At 40.5% G+C, this 21877-nt stretch overlaps 1 protein-coding gene across 1 annotated transcript in view; it reads right to left on the reverse strand.

Moving 5' to 3' along the window:
• The window catches only part of SHLD1 (shieldin complex subunit 1), an 84073-nt gene that overhangs the window by 33609 nt on the left and 28587 nt on the right, over positions 1–21877 (reverse strand). Inside the window, exon 2 of the mRNA XM_089477971.1 lies at positions 15146–15327. Within this exon, the coding sequence (XP_089334097.1) occupies positions 15146–15320 (175 nt within the window). The 5' untranslated portion in view covers positions 15321–15327. The remainder of the gene's footprint in view (positions 1–15145; positions 15328–21877) is intronic.

Genomic DNA, 21877 nt, shown 5'->3' on the forward strand with positions numbered 1-21877 from the left:
ACACTTCTTGATTAGGAGTGGGAGGCAGAGAAAATGCAGTGATTCAATTGTGCAGAAAAATATTCTGCTTATGTTCAGAAACCCTCCAAACATTTCAGATTCAATTTCTACACAATGAATCAGTGACTAATCTTCATAGTCAGCCACTTGCTGCTGCACTAGCAGGGGATCAGTGTCCCCTAGCAGAACCTAAGACAAAAATAACCTAGTATCCTTTAACAAAAAAATGGAATCATGGGGCTCTCCAGATATGCTTGGACTACCATGGACCCAGAACAAAAGGGGCAGAGGGGCTCAAGCCTTCCAAAACTAAGCTAGGATGGACTGACACTCCCCGAATCGATCAAGCAAAACTGGACCACCAAAAATTCCTATGTAGTTGAGTCCTCTCAGGAATTATCAGTCAGAAGTGTACCATTTCTATCATTGTCATGGTACTCAGGTTGTTACCATAATGGTGATTGGATGATGCTGATGACAACAATGATTACTTTGATGTGATGCATGATATTTTTATTATTTTGTAACAACATACCTAAAAGTAGTAAAGATTACTAACAACTTGTCTGTCAATGTGCAACCTCCCACACACCTTAAAACAGTTCTGGAATCCCTGTGGGCTACAATTCCCAATGGCCCTAGCCAGGATACTCAATGGTGAGAAATCCTGAAAGTTGCAGTTCAACAACCTCTAATAGATTGTATTATTCCCACCTCTACTTTAACATCAGTCTTTACTAATCTTTTTTTAAAAAGTTATTTGAAGGGGAACAGAACACTCTACTTGTTAGTAAGGCTAGGTGGGGTGGGGAAAAAATCAAGTCAGTGAGAAAACCATGTTGCAAGGTGAGATCCTATTCTTTAGGGCATTTGCCAAACCTGACAGTTTCCAGATTTGTTAAAGTCCTCTGCAACCCTGATCAACTATCATGGTGGGCTTTGTAGTCCTTTGGGCAAGTTCAAGGCCAAGAGAGACAATTTTAAAAGAGTAACAAGGGCATTTCTGAAGGTGCCAGGAACAAAATGGGCTCAAAATAGACTATATTGTAACCTCCCTATCATTCCCTGTAAATCCCCTCGGACTGCCCTGGAGGCTAATGCTTAAGAAGTGAGTTAATTTAATGATAATTTAACTCAATAAGCAAATTCAATTGTTAGTGTTAGTTCAGTCATGCTCCAATTTCTAATGTTTAACATTACTGAATTGATTTTCAACGCTCTGGGACAGATACAGTTTCAAATCTCTACTCAGCCATGAAATTTACTGGGAGACCTAATTCACCTGTTCCCTCTCACCTTAGCTGCATACGGATGCTGTGAAGCAGGATAGCAGGAGGAGGAGAGAACTTTACACAGGAACTTGAACTGCCTGAAGAAAAGATGGAGCATGAACCTAATACATAGGCAACCAAATGAACAATAAATAAATAAATAAATAAATAAATAAATAATATCATCATTATATGTTGGGCTACAAGCACTTCCAACCTCTGAGCCTGTTTTGCCTCAGATTAAGTTGTCTTGTCTACTCAGAGACACAACATGACGAAGCACTTCTAGTATTAAAGCACTGACTCACCTCTGGGGCCTTCAGTTTCCCTAGCATACAGACAATGTGTTCCTATCATGGAAAAAATGTTGATTTGTTTTTGCAGACCAAGGCTAGTTCTGCACAGCAGAAATAATGCAGTCTGACCCCACTTTAACTGCCATGGTTCAATGCTATTGAATCCTGGAGTTTGAAGTTTGTTGTAGCACCAGAGCTTTCTGACAGGGAAGGTGAAATATCTCACAAAACAATAAATCCCACAATTTCATAGCACTCAGGCAGGACAGTTAAAGTGGGGTCAAACTGCATAATTTTGCTGTGTTGATTAGACCCAAGTTACACGTACTATACCATCCAGAGACACATTACTAAATACAGTTTCACAGTCTTATTTAATGTGATAGATGGACTCGGAAGGATCAGCTACGATCAGTACCAAAGATAAGTCCACAGGACTCCACTTTCTGGACTCTTAGTCTGAAGAACTGAAATCCTCATTGATGTTAATTAATTTAACAAGATAATCCCTGCCCCTTTTGTTCTAGTCATGTGCCATAAAGAAAGATGTCTTGCTGCAAGTACAAGTCCATTGAGATTTAGATGTACACATATACATTATTATTTTATTCTTAAAAATATTGCTTTCTGGCACTCTAAAATTTCACTAGTTTATTGTGTCATGAGCTTTGGGGAAACTTGCCTCATAAAATGCACAATGTGGAGAAATACAATTTCCCTAAAGGAAATTTGAATCAAACCATCTAGGCTATAGTAACCTTATATACTGCTAAACGCCAAAGACAGAGGGTTCATGTATATTCAGCAGGACCAAAACAACAAAGAAACCCATTCTCTTTCAGTCCTCAGAAAAATTTCAGCAGACCATTAGTAACTGACAAAAGATACTAACAACATTAAATTCACATATTATCCCCTGCAATCTATACTACCAACTATAGTTTTTTTATTTATTCTACTTTTAAATGATTTCTTGACTTTAGCAACATGACACTCGATACAATTCAGCTTTACAGATTAGAATTTAATTTCCTGTTTTGCTTCTCTGTCTAATGTATTTCCAGTCTTGCCTACAGCAACATATAAAACTGAATCCAGAATGGATTATACTCTCTGAAAAGGAGCCTACATATGGATATCAGTGAGACTGCATCCCCTGCAAAAATATCCCGTGTTCTTCAGATTCTTATCTTTTAAGCTAAACTACAGTGCCTCTTTTAAATTCTAGCCCAAATTGGTTCCTGTAGGACCAAAGACAGCTTTTTCTCAGAACTCAACATGAGTGAAGACTGCAGAAACTGAGAATGCTATACTTTAAAGAAAGAGAATTTCTGACTATTCCAAAGAAAAGTTCTCTCCCTCAAAAAATGAAATTCAAACCTCCTAAGGGTAATTAATTCAGAAAGAAAAACTGGGAGAAGCAAGGAATTTTATCCATAAGATCTTGTTCTTGCCCTCATTACAGGGCAAAAAGACAGAAAGAAATGCTAGCTCGGTGTTCTCTAATCTGATGGGCAGCGACTGTCCATGCTGCCTTCCAGTGTTCCTTTGGCACTGACCTGTGCTGGCAGCTGCTGAGGAGCATAACCCTTTTAATTCTCTCGTCTTTTCAGCAGCTTTCAATAAAACTGATTATATGTTATATTTCTAGAACAGCTGTTTGAAATGAGAATTATGGCCACTGCTCTTCTGTTCTCTTCCTGACTTGGTGGAAAATTCTAGAGGCTGGTGCTAAAATGTTAATGCCCTGATCCATGACAACTATGTTATGGTGTCATGGATCCTGGAGTGGGTGGACAGGGGACCTTGAGCCCTCCAAGCCTAGGCTAGGCTAGTTGAGCCTCCCCCTCGAAATTATCAGGCAAAGGTGGCCCACCAGAGACTCCCACATAGTTGAGTCCTCCAAGGAATTATCAACCAGAAGTGTATTAAATGACAATTTTGACTGCTTTCATGCTACTCAAACTGTTACAGACTGAATCTCTTTTATATAAAATGCTTGGGACCAAGTGTTTTGGATTTGGGATTTTTTTTCCAGATTTTGGAATATTTGCATATACATAATGAGATAAATATGGAAAACAAAATGGTGGCCAACAAACTGGAAACGATCAATATACATTGCCATCCAAAAGAAAAGGAGACACAAGAAATGCAACAACTACAGGACCATAGTACAAAGTTCCCACACAGGCAAAATTATGCTCATGATTCTGCAACATAGACTCCAATCATACATGGAGAGAGAAATCCCAAAGATTCAAGCAGGGTTCAGGAAAGGAAGAGGCACTAGGGACTACACAGCAAATATATGATGGCTAATGGAGCACACAAAGGAATTCTAGACAATAGCAAAGTGTTTTGACATCACAGATCATTAAAAGCTATGGATGTCTCAGAGACATAGGAATGCCATGACATCTGATAGTCCTGATGAGAAATCTGTATTTACGACAAGAGGCCATAGTTAGAACTGAATGTGGAGAAACAAAATGGTTCCCAATTGGCGAAGAGGTCAGGCAAGGATGCATTCAATCTCCCTATTTGTTCAACTTGTATGTAGAAAATATCATACAAGGAACCTCTTTAGACTCAGTAGGTGAAGATAGGAGGAAGAAACATCAGCAATCTAAGATATATGGATGATACCATACTACTAGCAAAAAATCACAGACTTGGAAAAATTACTAAGGAAGGTCAAAGAAGAAAGTACAAAGGCACGTTTAATACTGAACATAAAGAAATAAAAAATAATGACCATAGTGAATCTACATAAATTCAACCTAGACAATTAAGAAATCGAAATAGTTAAAAGCGTTTCTGTACCTTGGATCAAACACTGTTCTGAATGGAGACTGCAGTCAAGAGGTCAGAAGAAGACTATGAATGGGAAGTGCAGCTATAAAGAACTAGAAAAGATCCTAAAGATTAAAGATATACAGCTGAACGCTAAAGTCAGAATCATCCAAGCCATTGTATTCTCCACCACCATGCATGCATGTGAGACCTAGACATTGAAAAAAGGAGATAAGAAGAAAATCAACTCATTTGAGATGTGGTTCTGGAGAAGATTGTGGAGAATAGCGTGGACAGCCAAAAAAGATAAACAAATGGGTTCTAGAACAGGTCAAGTCTGAACTCTACCTGGAAGCCAAGATAATCAAATTGAGCTGTTGTACTTTGGCCACATCATGAGAAGGCACAAGTCATTAGAAAAGACAATAATACGAGGAAAGATAGAGGGCAGCCGAGAGAGAGGAGAACCACACACCAGATGGATATACTAAATTAGGGAGGCACAGGTCTGGGTCTGCAAGACCTGAGCAGAGCAGTGGAGGACAGGGGATCTTCGAGATGTTTCATCCATAGGATTGTCATGAGTCTGGGTCGACCCAAGAGTAGTTAACAACAACAATGAAATATCTTGAAGATGGGACCTAAGTCTAAACATAAAATTTGTTTGTTTCATATATACATACTTTATACACACAACCTAAAGATAATTTTACACATGCTTTTAAAAATAATTTTGTGCATGAATAATTTTTGTGCATGGTGCACTGAACCATCAGAAAGCAAAGTTGTTACTATCACCCTCCTCTTCCTCTCGTCCCTGCTGCGTCCTCTAGTGTCCTCCCTCCTCCTCCCTCCTCATCTGCCTCTCCTCCTGGCCGCATCTTCCTTCCTCACTCTTCCTCTCCTCCCTGCTGCATCCTCCAGCATCCTCCCTCCTCCTTCCTGACCCTCCTCTTTCTCCTCCTCCCCCTGCTGCCACAATTGAATTTTTCATGGCATTTTATCCCTACTGCTGCCCTCCCCAGTCTGAACATCAATAGGGTTAAAATGCCACAATTCGTGGTAAACGTAATGGGAACTTCAATTTGGTAACGTATTATCGAATCTCCCTGGATCTAGTCAGTACAAAAAAGTGAGTGTGAATGAGGCCAAAGGAGGGGGCTTTCCTTGTTTCCCCTGTCTCTCTCAATCACCCTGGCAGACTCCACAGAGCATTACAATTTACAGCCGAAATGCATAATGTGTAGCCTGGGAGATGTTGTTGGGACTCTCATCAGTCCTGGGCAGGCAGCGTACCCAATAGCAAGGGATGACTGGAGACCTGTATGAAAGACTGTGTGATTCTCCATTCCTGGTTTAAAGAGTGGCATAACCAGAACTGTAAGCAAGAACATGAAAGAAATCTACAATAGGATTAAGAAAAGCACTGGTAAAAGAAGGAAATGCTGTTCAAATATATTGTATTAAATAAATATATATAAATCACAAAATAGCAATCAAGACTGAGGAAGATTAGGAAAACCGGACTCCCCCTGCCCCCCGGTATGCTTAATCCAAATCCAAAATCCAATTTAAAAATATCAAAATAAAGCAGCATACATCTGGAAAGTGATAGTTTAGAAATCATGTTAGATTGCAGCATGCAAAAAAGCAATGTAGTATAATACTTTATGGTGAGGAGTATAATGAAAACTTCCCTCCTGGGAGCCCAGAAAATCAGGTTATCGTGTAAATATTTCCTTGAGAGCCCTCTGGTGGAAATTTGTTTTATATGTGAACATGTTTTAAAGGAAACCAGTGGAACTAGTGCCATCTGTGAAAGTATTCATTTCTATCTATGGTGACTCCTACCAGCAGGGGTTAGCAAACACTTTTTGTTTTCAAAACTTTCAAATGAAAGAAGATTAGTGAACTAAATGTGTCATGAAAAGTTGGGGGGGAGCAGGGAAGAGAGCTTTAGGACAATGAAACAGTAGGGCTTATTTCTGAGTAAATTATCAGATTGCAATCCTATACATCCTTACTTGCAAATAAATCACATTGAACTTAGTAAAACTTACATACATACATACATACATACATACATACATACAGGTTAATTAACCTGATAAGAACATAAAAATTTATGGTAATATAATTTCAGTCTGTGTAGGGACCATATTCTGTAGGAATTGATTCTTATCCTCACACTGACCATAAACATGCATGTCTAAATTCTTTTCTCTACCTGCTCTTCAGCACAGTGGGCCCGTGGTATCCACTGGGGTTTGGTTTTAGGATCCCCGTGGATACCAATATCCGAGGATGCTCAAGTCCCATTAAATATAATGGCATAGTAAAATGGTGTCCCTTACATGAAATGGCAAATCAAGGTTTGATTTTTAGAATTTATATGTATTTTTAAAATATTTTCAAACCATGGACGCTTAAATCCGTGGATAAAAAATCTGTGGATGCAGACAGCTAACTGTACCATGTATTGCTGTAACGTAAAATGACAGCCTGTTCTATAGGAAAATGAGGCATCCCTCTGAACTAGGAATTTAGAACATTACCACAAAAGCCCCATTTTCGCCTCAATCATGCCAGCTAATAAAAATGGAAACATACCTGTTTTAGAGTAGGCATTATCATACATTTTGTCAATCACATGATTGAAACAGCTTCTGCGATCGTGTTCTCTTTCAGACTTTCCCCTTTACCCTGCCTCCCAGCCCTATGCCCTAACCAGCATGCTTTTTTTGGTGTTTACTTTTTATTTTTACTTTTTCACACAATTCTAGAGTTCAGCTAATGTGATTTAAGTTTTTGTTTTAAAAAAAGGCGGGGAGAGAAAAGAAATATAAAAAATAAAGGTAACTAGCCTGCTTGGGAATAGTGAGGGAACAAGGGAGAGGAAGAGACGCTGACGTCCCATAACTATCAATATCTCAACTGCTGTAACGGCAATGTTTCGTACATGGGAATTTGTGCAATTGTGAGATTATTGGCAAGCTTTCCCCATCATTGAAAAAGGAAGCCCTAACATGCTTTGCAGACACAGCAGCTAAGGGTAGCAGACGGTGGCATGCAATAAGTATTACCAAAGGCACTTTTTCCCAAATATTTGTTGTGTGCCTGACTTATGTCATATGCCTGACTTATGGCAAGCCTAGGGTGAACCTATCATGGGGTTTTCTTAACAAGTTTCTTCAGAGGCCATTGCCATCCTCTGAAGCTGAGAGAATGTCCACTGCTGAAACCACTACACCATGCTGGCCCTCATATATTTAATTGCAGTTTAAAAGCTGCGTGTGGTAGTCTTCTTAAGTCTGCTGAAACCTTGTGATTCTGGATCTCAGAAGCTATGGACAAACTTTCCATCCACTTATCTCAAGAACAGTGATCTGACCTGGAAAATCTGTCTTTGAAGAAACACCTGCCTTATTTAGCAACCTGGCTTTCTGAGTATCCCATTACAAAGCATGTCACCACAATTAGAAAGCAGCTGAGCATCCAAAATGAGAGGCCTTCCGCACAAATTGCTAAGCCAGCAGGCCACAAGACTACACTGAGTAAACAAATGATCACCAGGCTCTCCTTTATGATCTCAAATTGAGCTCAAAGGCCTTGTGCCTGAGCAAAAAGCTCACCTCAAGCAGTGGGAAGTCACTTTCAGACCCTTTTCTCCAACTGTAGAGTGCAAACCAACAAACAAATAGCAAAGTGGAGGGGGGTAGGTAAGAACTCCTTAAGTGCTTAATCATGGAAGAGATTTGAGAGAATCTATTTTGTTAAGGCAGCAAATTCTATCTGATCTTGAAAGCCAAGCAAGGTCAGCACTGGTTAGTATTTGAATGGGAGACCACTAACAAAATCCAGGTTCTGTAGGCTGTATTTTGGAGAAAGGTACGGGCAAAACCAAGCTCTGAGTGGTTCTCAGTTGCCTAAGAAAACTCTATGGGATTCATGGGGTCGCCACAAGTCGACAGGTAACTTGAAGGCACACACACACATTTTATGTCACCTGTGGGATAGCCAAGCATCATAGAGGAAAGGTGAATCTGTCTCCCTCTGTACCTGCCTGACTTTTGTCTACACAGCCTTGCTGGAACCTACACAAGAGCAGAGCGCAATACAAATGGCAAGCAGTCTTACTGAGGCAAGCCTTTGGCTCTTAAACTCACATCACAAAAGGATCTTTTATTGAGGTGTGGTTGTGCTTTAATATTTTTTATTATTAAGTTCTAAATGTGGACTTTAAATTATTTTCAACTTTGTGCTTTTAACAGAACTGTTTCACTTAAAAAAACCTTTTGTGCAATAAAATGTTAGTTGTACTTTATTTTAACTTGTAAGCTGTTCTGGGTCCTTTACCAGGAGAAAGTGGGATACAAGTTAAATAAAATAATAAATACACCAAATATCAAAATTTCAGAAGAACAAACACCAACATCTCCCTATGCACATGAACATTCACGAAAGGATGGGAAAAAATAGTACTTTCTCCTTGCTTGAGGAGTAAATGAATATTCCCCTGTGGTATTCTCACTGTATCAGAATGTCCCAAAGTGTTGCAGAGGAATTATTTTGAGCAGAAAAGCATGGGGTTATCTGCAACACAAGAACAAAAGTACCCCTGTTTTTAGCATAGCAAATAGGTTTCTTGCACAAGGAACATGGAAAAACCATTTTGTGAAGTCTGGGAGCTGAAGGCCAAAATCCCTTAAAGAACACAATTTGGGGACCACTGCCCTAGAGTAATTACAATTATCATGTTTGTTTGTTTGTTAGTTTGTTTAAATTAAACTGTGCCAATTTGTACTCATTGGAAGAAATAGGTTTATATCCCTCCAAGCTTGTGCTAAATACAGTTTGGTTAGTCTTAATGTTGCTTCTACGATCCTTCTTCTTTTTCCCCTCCCCTCCTCCTTTTTATGCTGCAATAATTGATATAATTTTGATCTATATTCTGCCTAAGTACATCATATTAGGCATGTTAACATCTGAGTATTTGAGCATTCATATTGTGTTCTTGATATGAAATGGTATGGGTGTTGTGGTCTGTATGGGGCCATACTTTCAGTTAGGCATTCATCTCTTGAATGCTTTGATGGCAGGATAAAAGTTCAACTCAAATTCTAAATGCTCTGCTTTGTCTGAAGTTAATGTAACTCCTTCAAGCCTGTGACAAGCTGTCATTATGTATGTGAACAGCTTGTGCCAATTTCTCCAATGGGTACAACCACCACAAACAGTAATAAGGAAGTCTCACCCCCAACTCCTAAACGCTATACACACAAAATTAAGAAAACAAGGGATAACCAGAATGGAAGAACTCTGAAGTCCATTCAGTTCTGGTACTATGTGGTTCAGAATTCTTTAATTCTAGGTGTATGATATTTGCATAATGCTCTTGTTGAGCAGTCTTGATTTTCTAGCAGAATCAAAGTAAATTTCACATATGTGAGCTTATAAAAACAGCCAGAAAGAAGAATGGATGTAATAATAATAATAATAATAATAATAATAATAATAATATCCTGCCCTTCTACAAAATGCAATCAGGGTGGCTTACAAAGATTAAAAAACATACAATCCCAACTCCTCAATCCCCCCTTTAAAATACAATTAAACAGTGCAAGTTAAAACATACTTAAAAATGATATGATAAACAATAAATCATGACTGTAGTGAGGTTGGAGTTCAACAGTCAAATTTTCCTTCTAGTAGCCGGGGAACTATTCAGGAAAGGCCTGCCGGAAGAGATCCATCTTTATAGCTTTTTAAAAGCTATTTAGGATGGTAATATGATGGATATCGTCCGGCAGGCCGTTCCACAATCTGGGAGCGATCGTTGAGAAAGTCCTCTGGGAGGTCGAGGACAGCCTTGTTTTATAAGGCTGTAACAAATTCCTTCCAGAGGATCTAAGTGTGCAGGGAGGACTATATGGAAGGAGGTGGTCCCGAAGATAGATTGGACCCAAGCCATTTAGGACTTTAAAGGTAATCACCAACACCTTGTACTGGGCCCAGAAACTAATAGCCAAGCAGCGGAGTGATCTTTAGATCGGTGTTATATGGTCTCTTCTGGATGTACCAGAGACCAGTCTGGCTGCCATGTTCTGAACTAATTGAAGTTTCCAGATCAAGCACAAGGGTAGCACCATGTAGAGTGCATTGCAGAAATCAATGTGTGAGGTTACCAGTGCATTTACTACAGTCTCAAGGTCCCTGACTTCCAGGAAAGGGCACAGCTGGCGTATAAGCTGAAGCTGATAACAGGCACTCCTGACCATCGCATTCACCTGAATTGTCATTTGAAGCGACGGATCTAGGAGCATCCCCAGACTGTGAACATAGTCCTTTGAGGAGAGTGTGACCCCTTCCAGGACTGGAGGTTGTATTTCGATACCTGGGTTCAGAGCCGATACTGTAAGTACCTCCGTTTTGTCTGGATTCAGCTTCAATTTGTTTTCCCTCATCCAGTCCATTACTGCCTTAAGACAGTCATTGAGAGGAGAGACGGCATCTGAAGTCAAAGCTAATGACTGAGACATGGAGAAATATATCTGGGTGTCATCAGTGTAATGATAACACCCTGAATAACAGACTGAATGTTATCAGTCTGAAGCCTATCTACAGAGAAATAACCACATGGTTGGGATGCCCACTGTTGTCACCATGTTGCAGGATTTTTATTATGTAGTTGGGAAGCTGACTAGTTAAAATCTATTTTTTCCTCACACCATCCAGCTGAGAGAGTTGTGCACTAATATCCTCTAACTTTATGACTCACTAAAGAGGCCCTTGAACTTCAAAGACATCCACAGAACATGGCAAGATCCACCACAGCTAAAATTAGAGAAGAAAGTCTACATAACACCCTTCCACTATAATCATCAGGCACTGGTGGCTTCCTGACGTTTTGTGCTGAATCTTTTTCATTTGCTAGCAGAAGTACAGCAGAAACTAGAATGTCTACTGATTCACTAAGTAATAATCAAGGTTTAAAACTTAGTACTCTGACTATGTAAAAGTAAAACACTAAAGACTAAGGATTTATTCAGCTTTTACATGTAGTAATGATTTACAATTTCCAACAAGCACAACCGGGTACTGTTCTTGATAAACAATGTGGCTAGTAGAGTCTCTTGTGGCTGGACCACAAAGCTCTTCCAAAGAGAATGCTGGCAACACACTGAATTTGTTTTTATAATAATAGTATCACTTATCTACTGTAAAAGATAAACCACGTTTAAAAAAAAAAACACTTAAAACTGCTGAAGGATCAGCCTTCCACCATGTTTTCTACTGAATCTAAACTGTTGTCAAGGCTTAGCAAGAAATTAGGATCCACAACTTTGGAGATCAGGGCTGAAGGAAAACAAAAGTCAAGACCAAAGGATAATTCACGGTGAACATATCAGACCTCAGAAAGACAATGTTGTTCAGACAAAGGTAGACCCAATTGAAACAGGAGGTCCTTCCTGACCAAAAGGATCCAACAATCAGCCTGGATGCATAGAGTCAAATATTTTGCTGATGTATCCATGCAACAGTGCAGGTGACATTGTCATTTTGGAGCCATCTTGCTCTCATTGTTCTGAATAGACACTGTGAGTAATGTGTCACTGAAGCACACACACAGTGCTACTGCTATGCAATGATTGCAGAAAACAGTGTTTAAAAATTAATTTAACGTAAAAGTCCAGGTTAAGCTTTAAAAAGTATTTGCTGCCACTGTGACAAAATCATAACACAGGTACTAACTGAGACAAAGACAAAAGTTGCCCACAGGCTAACAATACAAAAAGGGAAGAAATTTTTGAAGCTAAATAGTGTATGCTGTGCTACTTGTTAGTTCTTACATGAAAATCCTTTCTACAGAGGAATGTCACAATATGTGAATGGCATTATCAGTACAGTGTTGACAGGCGTGGCAACACACAACATAGAAGAGAGATATGCAAAGAATGAAAGTTGTCCTCAGCTGGACTGGTGAGAGGACAAGGGTCAGAAGTAAGGCACTAGGCTGCTATAAATATTCATTTTAAAGCCAGCAATCATATCCCAGATAAAAATTGGCCCCTGGGGGGTGGGAGATTAACGCTGTGATTTCTTAACATGAGCACTATCATATGTAAGAGCCAAAGGAATTTTACTTTTGAGCGGGAAGAGTAATTGATCCAGGACTAAACAAAAGACACAACTCATCTCTTATAACATAAGAGGCAGAGGGCAATGAAACTATTATTAACTGCTTCTGTAAACATTTCTTAGAAGGGAAAGACAAACTGTGGAGCACATTTGTGATTTCAGACAGCACCATATAATGGAAGGCAGTCAAATTTTACCATCTACCTCAGCCAACACACTACAGGATAATAAAAAACTGTATGTGATCCCCAGAAAACAGAAATATCTTTGGAGATACCACATGTAATTGAACAAGAGCCCAAGTACAAAGACAAAAGGGTAAAATTAACTATTTGGGGGGGGGGGGAGAAAAGAAATAGATTTAGCATTTATAGTTTAAAAACTGTAACATGCATAACAAAATTTAGTATAATCCAAAATGCATTTGAGAATACTTATAATACACAAACAGAAGAAACATTTTGTTCAATTTACTATATCACCTCCAATTCATTACTGTAATTGACAAAACTGCAGTAAGCATCTAATAGAAACAATAGCCAGTGCATGACTGTATTTCACATGACTTAAATGGTGTGTTTCTCAACAACAAATCCCTCCACCACTAACCTCAGGAGTTCTCTAAGACTGGCCTATACATGCAGCACCATAGCAAGTATTAGTTTAATAAGCCAGGATAAATGTGGATCTCACGCATACCTGCACAGCCCCTTTTCTTCTACTTCACTCCTCCCTTCACACAGACAAGTGAAAAAATAAGGAAGCCAGAGTTAGCCAGAGCAATCTTCAAGTGTGCAAAAACTGTAAGCTATAGGGTAAACAGGAACATTAGCAACACCATCCCACCTCCAATCACCTCATACTGACGAAGTTGGTCTGAAGTGGAAATGAAAGAGTGTTGAGTTGAATATGATTAAAATCTTCCATAGGATCAGGTACCCTGAAAAGATGGGAAACACATGTCCTATCTGTCTTCCATGCTTCTGAGCAAGCACTAAATGTCCAAACCTGGAAATATACACAAGCTTGGACAAAGTCTACCATTACCAGTGGGCACGCTGGCTGGGAGATTCTGAGAGCTGCAGTCCAAAACATACATTTTTCTGAGTTGTGGATTATGGTTATTGACTCCAGAACTAGACTTTGAATGCCAACTTTAAGCCATGACTTTAAAACCTAGCCCAGTGATGGCGAACCTTTTAGAGACCTAGTGCCCAAACTCAAAGGCGGGAGCAGAACATCTCAGGGAGGGGACTTCCAGGGGTGAGATTTCTGCCCTCTGGGGGTGGGACTTCCACCTTCCAGGGGCAGGACTTCCTCAGAGACAGCTAAAGGCCCAGGGGGGCGGGGCAGAATAGGGACAGGCCTGTTTCTTCTCTTCCCCTGCCCTCCCATCTCTCTGCATGCCCTCCAAAATAGCTTTACATGTCAGAGAGGGCTTGCATGCCACAGATTTGCCACCACAGTCCTAGCCTATTTGGAAGCAATTAACCACAGCTCCCTAGACCAGGTGTAATGGGATGCTTGGGATGAATGCAATTTTCTGGCTGACTTCCCCATTCCTAGAAGGGTGGGTTGAATCAGAAACAAAGGGTATATAAGAATGGGCATAAAGATTGTAAATCCTGGCTTCTTAAGCAAGTATATGATAGTATAAACAAGGTTGTACAAAAAACAAACCTCTGTACACCTTCTGAGGACTGAAAGGAAAATGTTGTCTCTGATCCAAGTACAATGCTGTTTGATTAGGCACTCACTGTTAAGAGAGCTGAGTTAGTTAGGCCTTAAATATTAAACTATTTGGGATAACAAAGCTACCCAATACATCGAAGACCTAGGTTTGAGACCCTGGGCTGGAAAGTATTTTGTCAAACAGGCAATCAACACTGCCATGACACCAAAATCAGAGTTATTTTTTTCACTAAAAATCAAGTTCAGTGACCACTGGTCGGAATCAATACTGGCACGACACCAAAATCAGACAAGTTACTTTTTGCCCTAAAAGTTTGCAGTCCTCCAGCTGGCATGCTCAATGGTCATACCAGCTAGGAGTCTCTGGGGCTTATGCTCCAAAAGGGCAACTTTTCCAGTCTGTCAACAAAATAATGTAGCACAGGTCCCATGGGGTATTTTTACTGCACTTTATTTCATCAGTGAAAAGCATAGTTTTAAACTGCAAGTAGTAATACTACCTCAAAAGAAAGGACAGAATATCAAATACAGCAGACAGAGAGCAAGACAGCCTCTCTACCCAGACAGAGAGAACAATCAGAGTTAGACAGGAGAAACTGATGGCTAGACACAACCACTGCCAGCTGCAAAGAAGAGAATGAATGACTCAGCAAGCTGCTCAAAGTGACACAACATTTGTGGAAAAGGATATCCCTGCAGCAAGCAGTTGTAAGCAATTGTATGTTTGAACTAAAAAGCACCATAAGCCAATCCGCCCCCCCCTCTCTTTTTTTAGAAAGAAAAATAAGTCACTCATGGTCATGCAGGCAGATATATATCAGTCAGACTCCTGGTTGGCACTGGAACATTTTGTCTGGCATTCCAGACATACACACTCCATTTCCCCTGCTTTGCTCGCCAGGAAAAAAGGGGGCAGTAGGAAGGAGAGTAACAATAGATCTGCTGCTTTACCTGTGTCATCTGATGTGGATGCTGACGAAACAAATTCATCTACAGAGCTGAGAATCTCATCGTTCCTTCCTGTACTGGAGAATAACACAAACTCTTCTGCAGTTACAACACATGGTAGGTCCAGCACACTGCTTTCTTCAGACTGGCAGCTCGACCCTGTTCCGGCTCCTTCCATAATACCACTGAAGCAAAGATAAAAATGTATTTTATTTTACTTGTGATTTACATTCTACCAAAGTGTTTAAGGAAACTAACGTCAGACTAAAAACAAAATTAAATCAAAAGAATCTCTCTCTTTTTAAAAAGAGAGAAAGAAATCCAGGTCCATCTGATTACAAGCTTTTTAACTCAACACCAGTATTCACCATGAAAAAAGTCCACATTTTAAAGTCATTACCAAGATTGCTTTTGGGCAATTTTGCACTTGTTATTTAATTATGTGAAATAGAGTGGGTTACTTTATACAATACCTTCCTTTTTTGTGGGTAAACTGGGGAAAACTATTGTAAGAACAGGAGGGAACTGAATCAGAACATGAGTGATGGGAATGACAGGTAGATAGATACAAACTATGCTGTCTCAGCAGACTTCCTTTAAAGTGGGGGAATCACTGGTCTGAATATGCAAAAAGATGTACCGGTAGTCTGTTGTTGTAGGCTGTTGTTTCTCAGATTTTATCTATAGCATATGAGCTGTCCTCATATTGGTCAATGTACATGTATAAGTGGTATAGTGGTTTAAACATTGACTACAACTCTGGAGACCACTTGAGCATAAAACCCAGAATGACCTTGGGCAAGTCACACTCTCTCAACCTCAGAGGATGGCAATGGCAAAACTCCTCTGATGAAACTTGCCAAGAAACCCCCATGATAGAGTTGCCTTAGGGTCACCATAAGTCAAAAATGACTTGGAGACACATAACAACAATGAAATAATTAGGATGTCCAACAAAACAGTGTGGAGTGCTTCCTGTTCAGAATTCTAGCTGCTCCATTGCTTTCCCCCACTCCCCTCAATCTTCCACCTGTCCTCATGCTATTTCAGTCACTCTTCTTTCCATGGCCACTCAGCAGGGCCAATCACTGGATTACTCAGGGTCTCCCTTGCCCTTTGTATTGTATTTCTGGGAATCTCATAATTCCAACACATCTGCTAAGATCTCCCTTTCTTGTGTATGCTACTACTTTGGCTACCTAAGAAATTGCACTCTCCTTTAAAGACTGGAAATAGAGGGAATCATGTGGGCCAACAATGCCAATGTGGTTTGAGTGTTAGACTAGGTCTATGGGAGATCAGGTTTTGAATCCCCACCAAGCAATGAAAATCCACTGGGTGATCTTGGGCAAGTCACACTCTCTTTGCCTGAAAGAAGCGCCATTGAAAACCTCCTCTGAATAAATCTTGCCACAAAAATCCTACAATAAGGTTGCCACAAGCTGAAGTTGATTTGAAGATACATAAGAACCACAACATGAACAATGCCAACAGTATGCTGTTACGTCAGAGAGAGGATTGTCCTGGAAAGTCCCTTCTAGACAGACTGCTGTTCTCAGATGAGAAGAATAACTGCCATTAGCTTAGAATGAAAGGATTACATCTACACATATGTTATGGCTTGCCACTGTGTGCTGCTATGGAAAGTAGTCCCAATTTTGTTTATAAGACCAATTCCACATTAATAAACTGCATGTATTTATTCTTTTTAAATTTTCTTCCATCAACTTCATTTTTATGACCTTGGTGCCTTTTGTGAACAACCTTTTTACAGAATGCTGTTGAATCTGCCCTTTGAATCATACTTGCTAGTTAGCGCCACACTATCAGTTTCCCGATCAGAGTGAGATCAGTTTACATGACCTAGAAAACCGAGGCAAGGTTAAAATACTCATAAGAACACTTTCCGTATGAGAGAGTGTTGGCTGGGAGTAGGGGAGCAAGTTGTTCTCACACAAGGAGCTTGTGATGACTGTGAAGAGGTCATTGCTCAGTGGTTGAGCATATACTTCATAGGCATGGAGGCCAAAGCTCAATTCCTAGCTTCTTCAAATGAATCTCAGGTAGGAGGGGAAAGGATTCTGGGCAATCTGTTTTCAGACCAGAAAATACTGGGCCAAATGTATAATTTTGTAAGACTCTTTAGAAGATTACAAATAATTGTATCCTGCAGGCAACATAGCCACATTTTGTTTGGGACTTTCTGGAAGTGGTAGTCCAAATAAGATTACTTTATCAAGATCAGGGGCCTTTTCATACTGCCAAGTTATATAGCTATGTTTACACTTCAATTGCCATGGTTCCAACCTATGCAATTTATGATTTGCCATTTAGGGACAGCATTTAGACTACTCAACCAGGGAGCTCCTGTGGTGCCTCTGACCAAAATGCAAATCCCAGGATTCCAGAGGATGCAATTCAAGTGGAATCATAGTGCTACAACTGTGTAGAGGTCAAGGGCCCTGGTATAAAACAATTTCATGTGGCCCTATCTGAGGAATCAGAGAAGCACAGTCAGCTCTCTGAATCCATGGGATTTGGGATATATAAAAATCCCAAAAGCAAACTTCTATTTTGCCATTTCATATAAGGATCACCATTTTATTACCCCATTATAATGAGGCTTGAGCCTTCCTGGATTTTGGAATCCACAAAGGGTCCTGGATCCAAACCCCAGCAGATACCAATTAATCAAAGAAATAAAATCTTAAATTCAAGCCATACTTCAGCTCCCAAGCTTAACTATGTATTCACTTTGGTAGTCTCAGGCTTAGTCCAATAAAACAGCACTTGTCTGATGATCCAAGCATGCTGTAAATAGCCACCAAAAACTGATTGTTTATACCTCATCCACTTCTGTTTTCAGCAACTCCAAAGCTGCCTCCAGTCAGTCAAAGCAAGTGGCAGGTGAAATCAAGACACAAAGCTAGTATGGGAAAAAATGGTTGTAGGGCTGACCTGGGATTACTTAGACAGTGGATCTAAACAAGAGTTTATTTTTATTTTTTTTAAAGAGCTCCTTATTTCACACACACTAATGTCAATGAAGACTGCCCTGACATTTTGGCAGTTCTTCTGGGCCACTGCCAAAGGCGAAAGCTCACCATATGTTCTGACAACACCTGTCATGCAAATCCCCTTCTAAGAAATCTGGGTACACGCTTTGGAATGAAATAAACAGATGGAGTAAAACTCGTTCCCGAGGACACCAGATAGGATGCAATCTTTCCAAAGCAGGAGCATCCTTTCAAGTCAAACATGTGCCCTGTTTATCACATCTCACATAAAAGAAGATCCCAATAGAAATCAGATGATAATGGCTTTCATCGTTCCAAACTGCACCCAAGCCAGGAAGACTTGCAGAAGCAATACGCTGCAGGGATCAAGTCAGCTGCTTAGGCTTCATCCATGACCTACCGATGTGCTGTCCTTTGTAACAGAAACAGATGACACATCTGATTGGCTAACATACAGCTCTAAAAGAACAGAACTGCATTCTGGTTATAAATTTATATATGATGGGATGAACCCAGTTTTTCTGATGCCTTGTTCCCATGCTGTTAATTATTTCCCTTCTGAAGCAGCAGGATAAGAGGAGTATAATAAAGACATGCATAGAGAAATTCAAATTTGAAGGTCATGACCAATACTGTCAGTGGGGGCACAATCATGAATGGCATGGCTTCAGGGCCCCACCCACCTTAATCTGGCCTTGGACATCCAGTCTCTGCTTTAAAAAAATCAGTCAAAAATGAGTTACCACCTTCCATGGCAGCCTGTCCCACTATCAAACAGATCTTATCCTCATGAAATTCTTCCTAAAGTTGTCATAATCCTCTTTCTAATCATTTGAATGGACTGGACACAAGTTTTAAACATTGGAGCAAAAGAAAACAAGTCTGCACAATAATCTGACAGGCCTTCAAACAATTGAAGAGTTGGCTACCATAATGTTGTGGCCTAAATACCCTAAAGCAGTGATGGTGAGCCTTTTAGAGGCCGAGTGCCCAAACTGCAAACCAAAACCCACTTATTTATTGTAAAGTGCCATGTCCCTCTGGCTTTCCAGTAACAAACTCTGTGCTGGGGCAACGGCACATGTGCCCACAGAGAGGGTTCTGAGTGCCACCTCTGGCACGCGTGCCATAGGTTCGCCATCCCTGCCCTAAAGGCATCAGATCCCATCTGATTTGGAAGCTAAACAGGATCAACTCTGGATGGGAGACTGCCAAACAATACCATGTGCTGTAGGCTGTATTTATTATTATTATTAACCTTTATTTATAAAGCACGGTAAATTTACACAGCGCTGTACATACGCTCTTTTTAATTAGACAGTTCCCTGCCCTCAGGCTTACAATCTAAAAAGACATGACACAAAAGGAGAAGGGAGTGATGGTGGGGAAAGGGATGAGGTCCAGCAGTTCCTCTCTACCTCCAACGCCTGGACCAAGGCAGGTGGACTGGAGGGAGGGCTTGGCTTCATAATGGATGGTTAATCTTCATCTAGGGAGGCAAGCGACAATTTCAGAGGAAGGAACTAGCAAAACCACCTTGGAGGATTACTTGTGTAAGAAAGTGAAATTCATAGTCTGCAGATCACTCAAAGGCAGGCATATGCATGGACGTGCATACACACATACACTAGTGTGTTTGCTTCTTAGTCATCTCTACTCCAGGCTAAACATTTCTAATTCCTTCTAGCTCTCCTCATAGAACATGGATTTCCTAGAGCCTCACCATCTTTGCCATTTCCTTCTGGACACAACCCCACTTTGTCAATATTCTTCTTAAAATGTGGAACTAGACATAATAGGCCTGACCAAAGCAGAAAAAGAATGGTTCCATCATTTTCGGTGATGGGGGACAAGAACTGGTGCCCAATCTCTTAAAAGGGGATGACATTTAAGGGGGACAGCCCCACCTCAACACACAGACAGCTTTCCATCACATGATTAGACTTCAGCAGTGCAAATACTGGAAATAATCCACCATATACTGGATAATATTTTTATCTTCTGTCCTCCCATGAGCTCTAAGCTTTATATGTTTCTTCTCCTTGCTTTATACTCCTAACTATAATTGTGTGAGGCAGGTCAGGCTAAGAAAGTGATTGGGCCAAGGTTACTCATGGGTCTCATGGCTCAATGAGGCCTTGAACCTGCGTCTTCTATACTTGCAGTCCAACTGGTTTACTTGTCACCCTGCGCTGGCTAAAAGGTCCCCACTCAGCCATGGAACCCCACTTTGGTAAGGCACATTCTCTCAGCCTCAGAGGGATGCCATGGCAAATTATTATTATTATTATTATTATTATTATTATTAAAAAATATAGCTGTATTAGTCCATAGAATCAGAGATATAGAGAGATCTTGTAGCACCTTTGAGACTAACTGAAAAAGTTTCTAACTTTCTTTCAGTTAGTCTCATAGGTGCTACAAGATCTTTCTACATCTGTTGTTGTTGTTGTTATTATATAGTTTTTGTGGGTTTTTGGGCTATATGACCATGTTCTAGAAGAGTTTATTTCTGACATTTTGCCAGCATCGGTGGCTGACATCTTCAGAGAATGTTGACATGGAAGAGAGTAGTGTGTGTGCGCGCGCACGCGCATACACACACTGTGATCTGGTGTAATGACTGGGCCTCATGTCATTGGAAGACATCTGTCAGGTAATAAGAGTAAGCTGGGAGGGAGGCACATGCAAATAAGTAATGACATCACAGCTGACGGAAGGCTCACTTGACCAATCAGTGAGCAGGAGCGAGAGTTTCTTCTGGAAGCTTCTAAGAGAAAAAAGCCTCTGAGACCAGGTGACAGTTAGAGAGAGAGGCAGAGAGAGAGAGTCTAGAGCAGTTAGTGGTTTCTACAGTGAGAATTCGAGGTGGGAATCTCTCCCTCAAATTAGTCTTACAGGTTAGGAAAACTGTAGTGTTGTGGCTATAGAAAGAAGGCTTAATTCAGGCAGATAGTCTGTGCTAAGCTAAGACCAGTAACTATATTTCAAGTCCATCAAGGCCGACATATTACATCAATATATCAATTAGGTGAGAAAGTGTCAGATTAGAAGGTTGAGGCCTTATTTATTATTTTTCTGGTTGCTTGAATGAAATGAATACTTTTATACCTATTTTTTAGGACCTTGCATGATTTATATCTTTTTGTTCTGTTTTGGTTAATTATAACCATTTCAAACTGGCTTCAGAGCGGGACACGGAGTTGAGACTGCCATGGTCGCCTTAGTCGATGATCTCCGTCTGAGTATCGACAGGGGTAGCGTGTCCCTGCTGGTGCTCTTGGACATCTCAGAGGCTTTCGATACCATCGACCATTGTATCCTTCTGGAACGCCTGAGAGAGTTGGGTATCGGGGGCACTGCGCTCCAGTGGCTCCATTCCTACCTCTTGGGAAGATTCCAGATGGTGAGGCTGGGGAACAGCAGCTCTCGTAAAAGAGAGCTAACATCGGGCGTCCCTCAAGGCATCATTCTGTCCCCCATACTATTTAACATGTACATGAAACCGCTGGGAGAGATCATCCGGAAGCATGGAGCACTGATGACACCCAGATCTATTTCTCCATGTCTCCGACTGACACAGTGACTAAGGACGGCATCTCTCCTCTGGATGTCTGCCTGGGGTCAGTAATGGGCTAGATGAGGGAAAACAAACTCAAGCTGAATCCAGAGAAAACAGAGGTACTCGTGATAGGTACCCCAAGTCCAGACAGGGAAA

This window comes from Sceloporus occidentalis, unplaced genomic scaffold (assembly GCF_023333645.1).
Source record: "Sceloporus occidentalis isolate IW3139 unplaced genomic scaffold, rSceOcc1.0.p SCAF_12, whole genome shotgun sequence".
Taxonomy (NCBI): domain Eukaryota; kingdom Metazoa; phylum Chordata; class Lepidosauria; order Squamata; family Phrynosomatidae; genus Sceloporus; species Sceloporus occidentalis.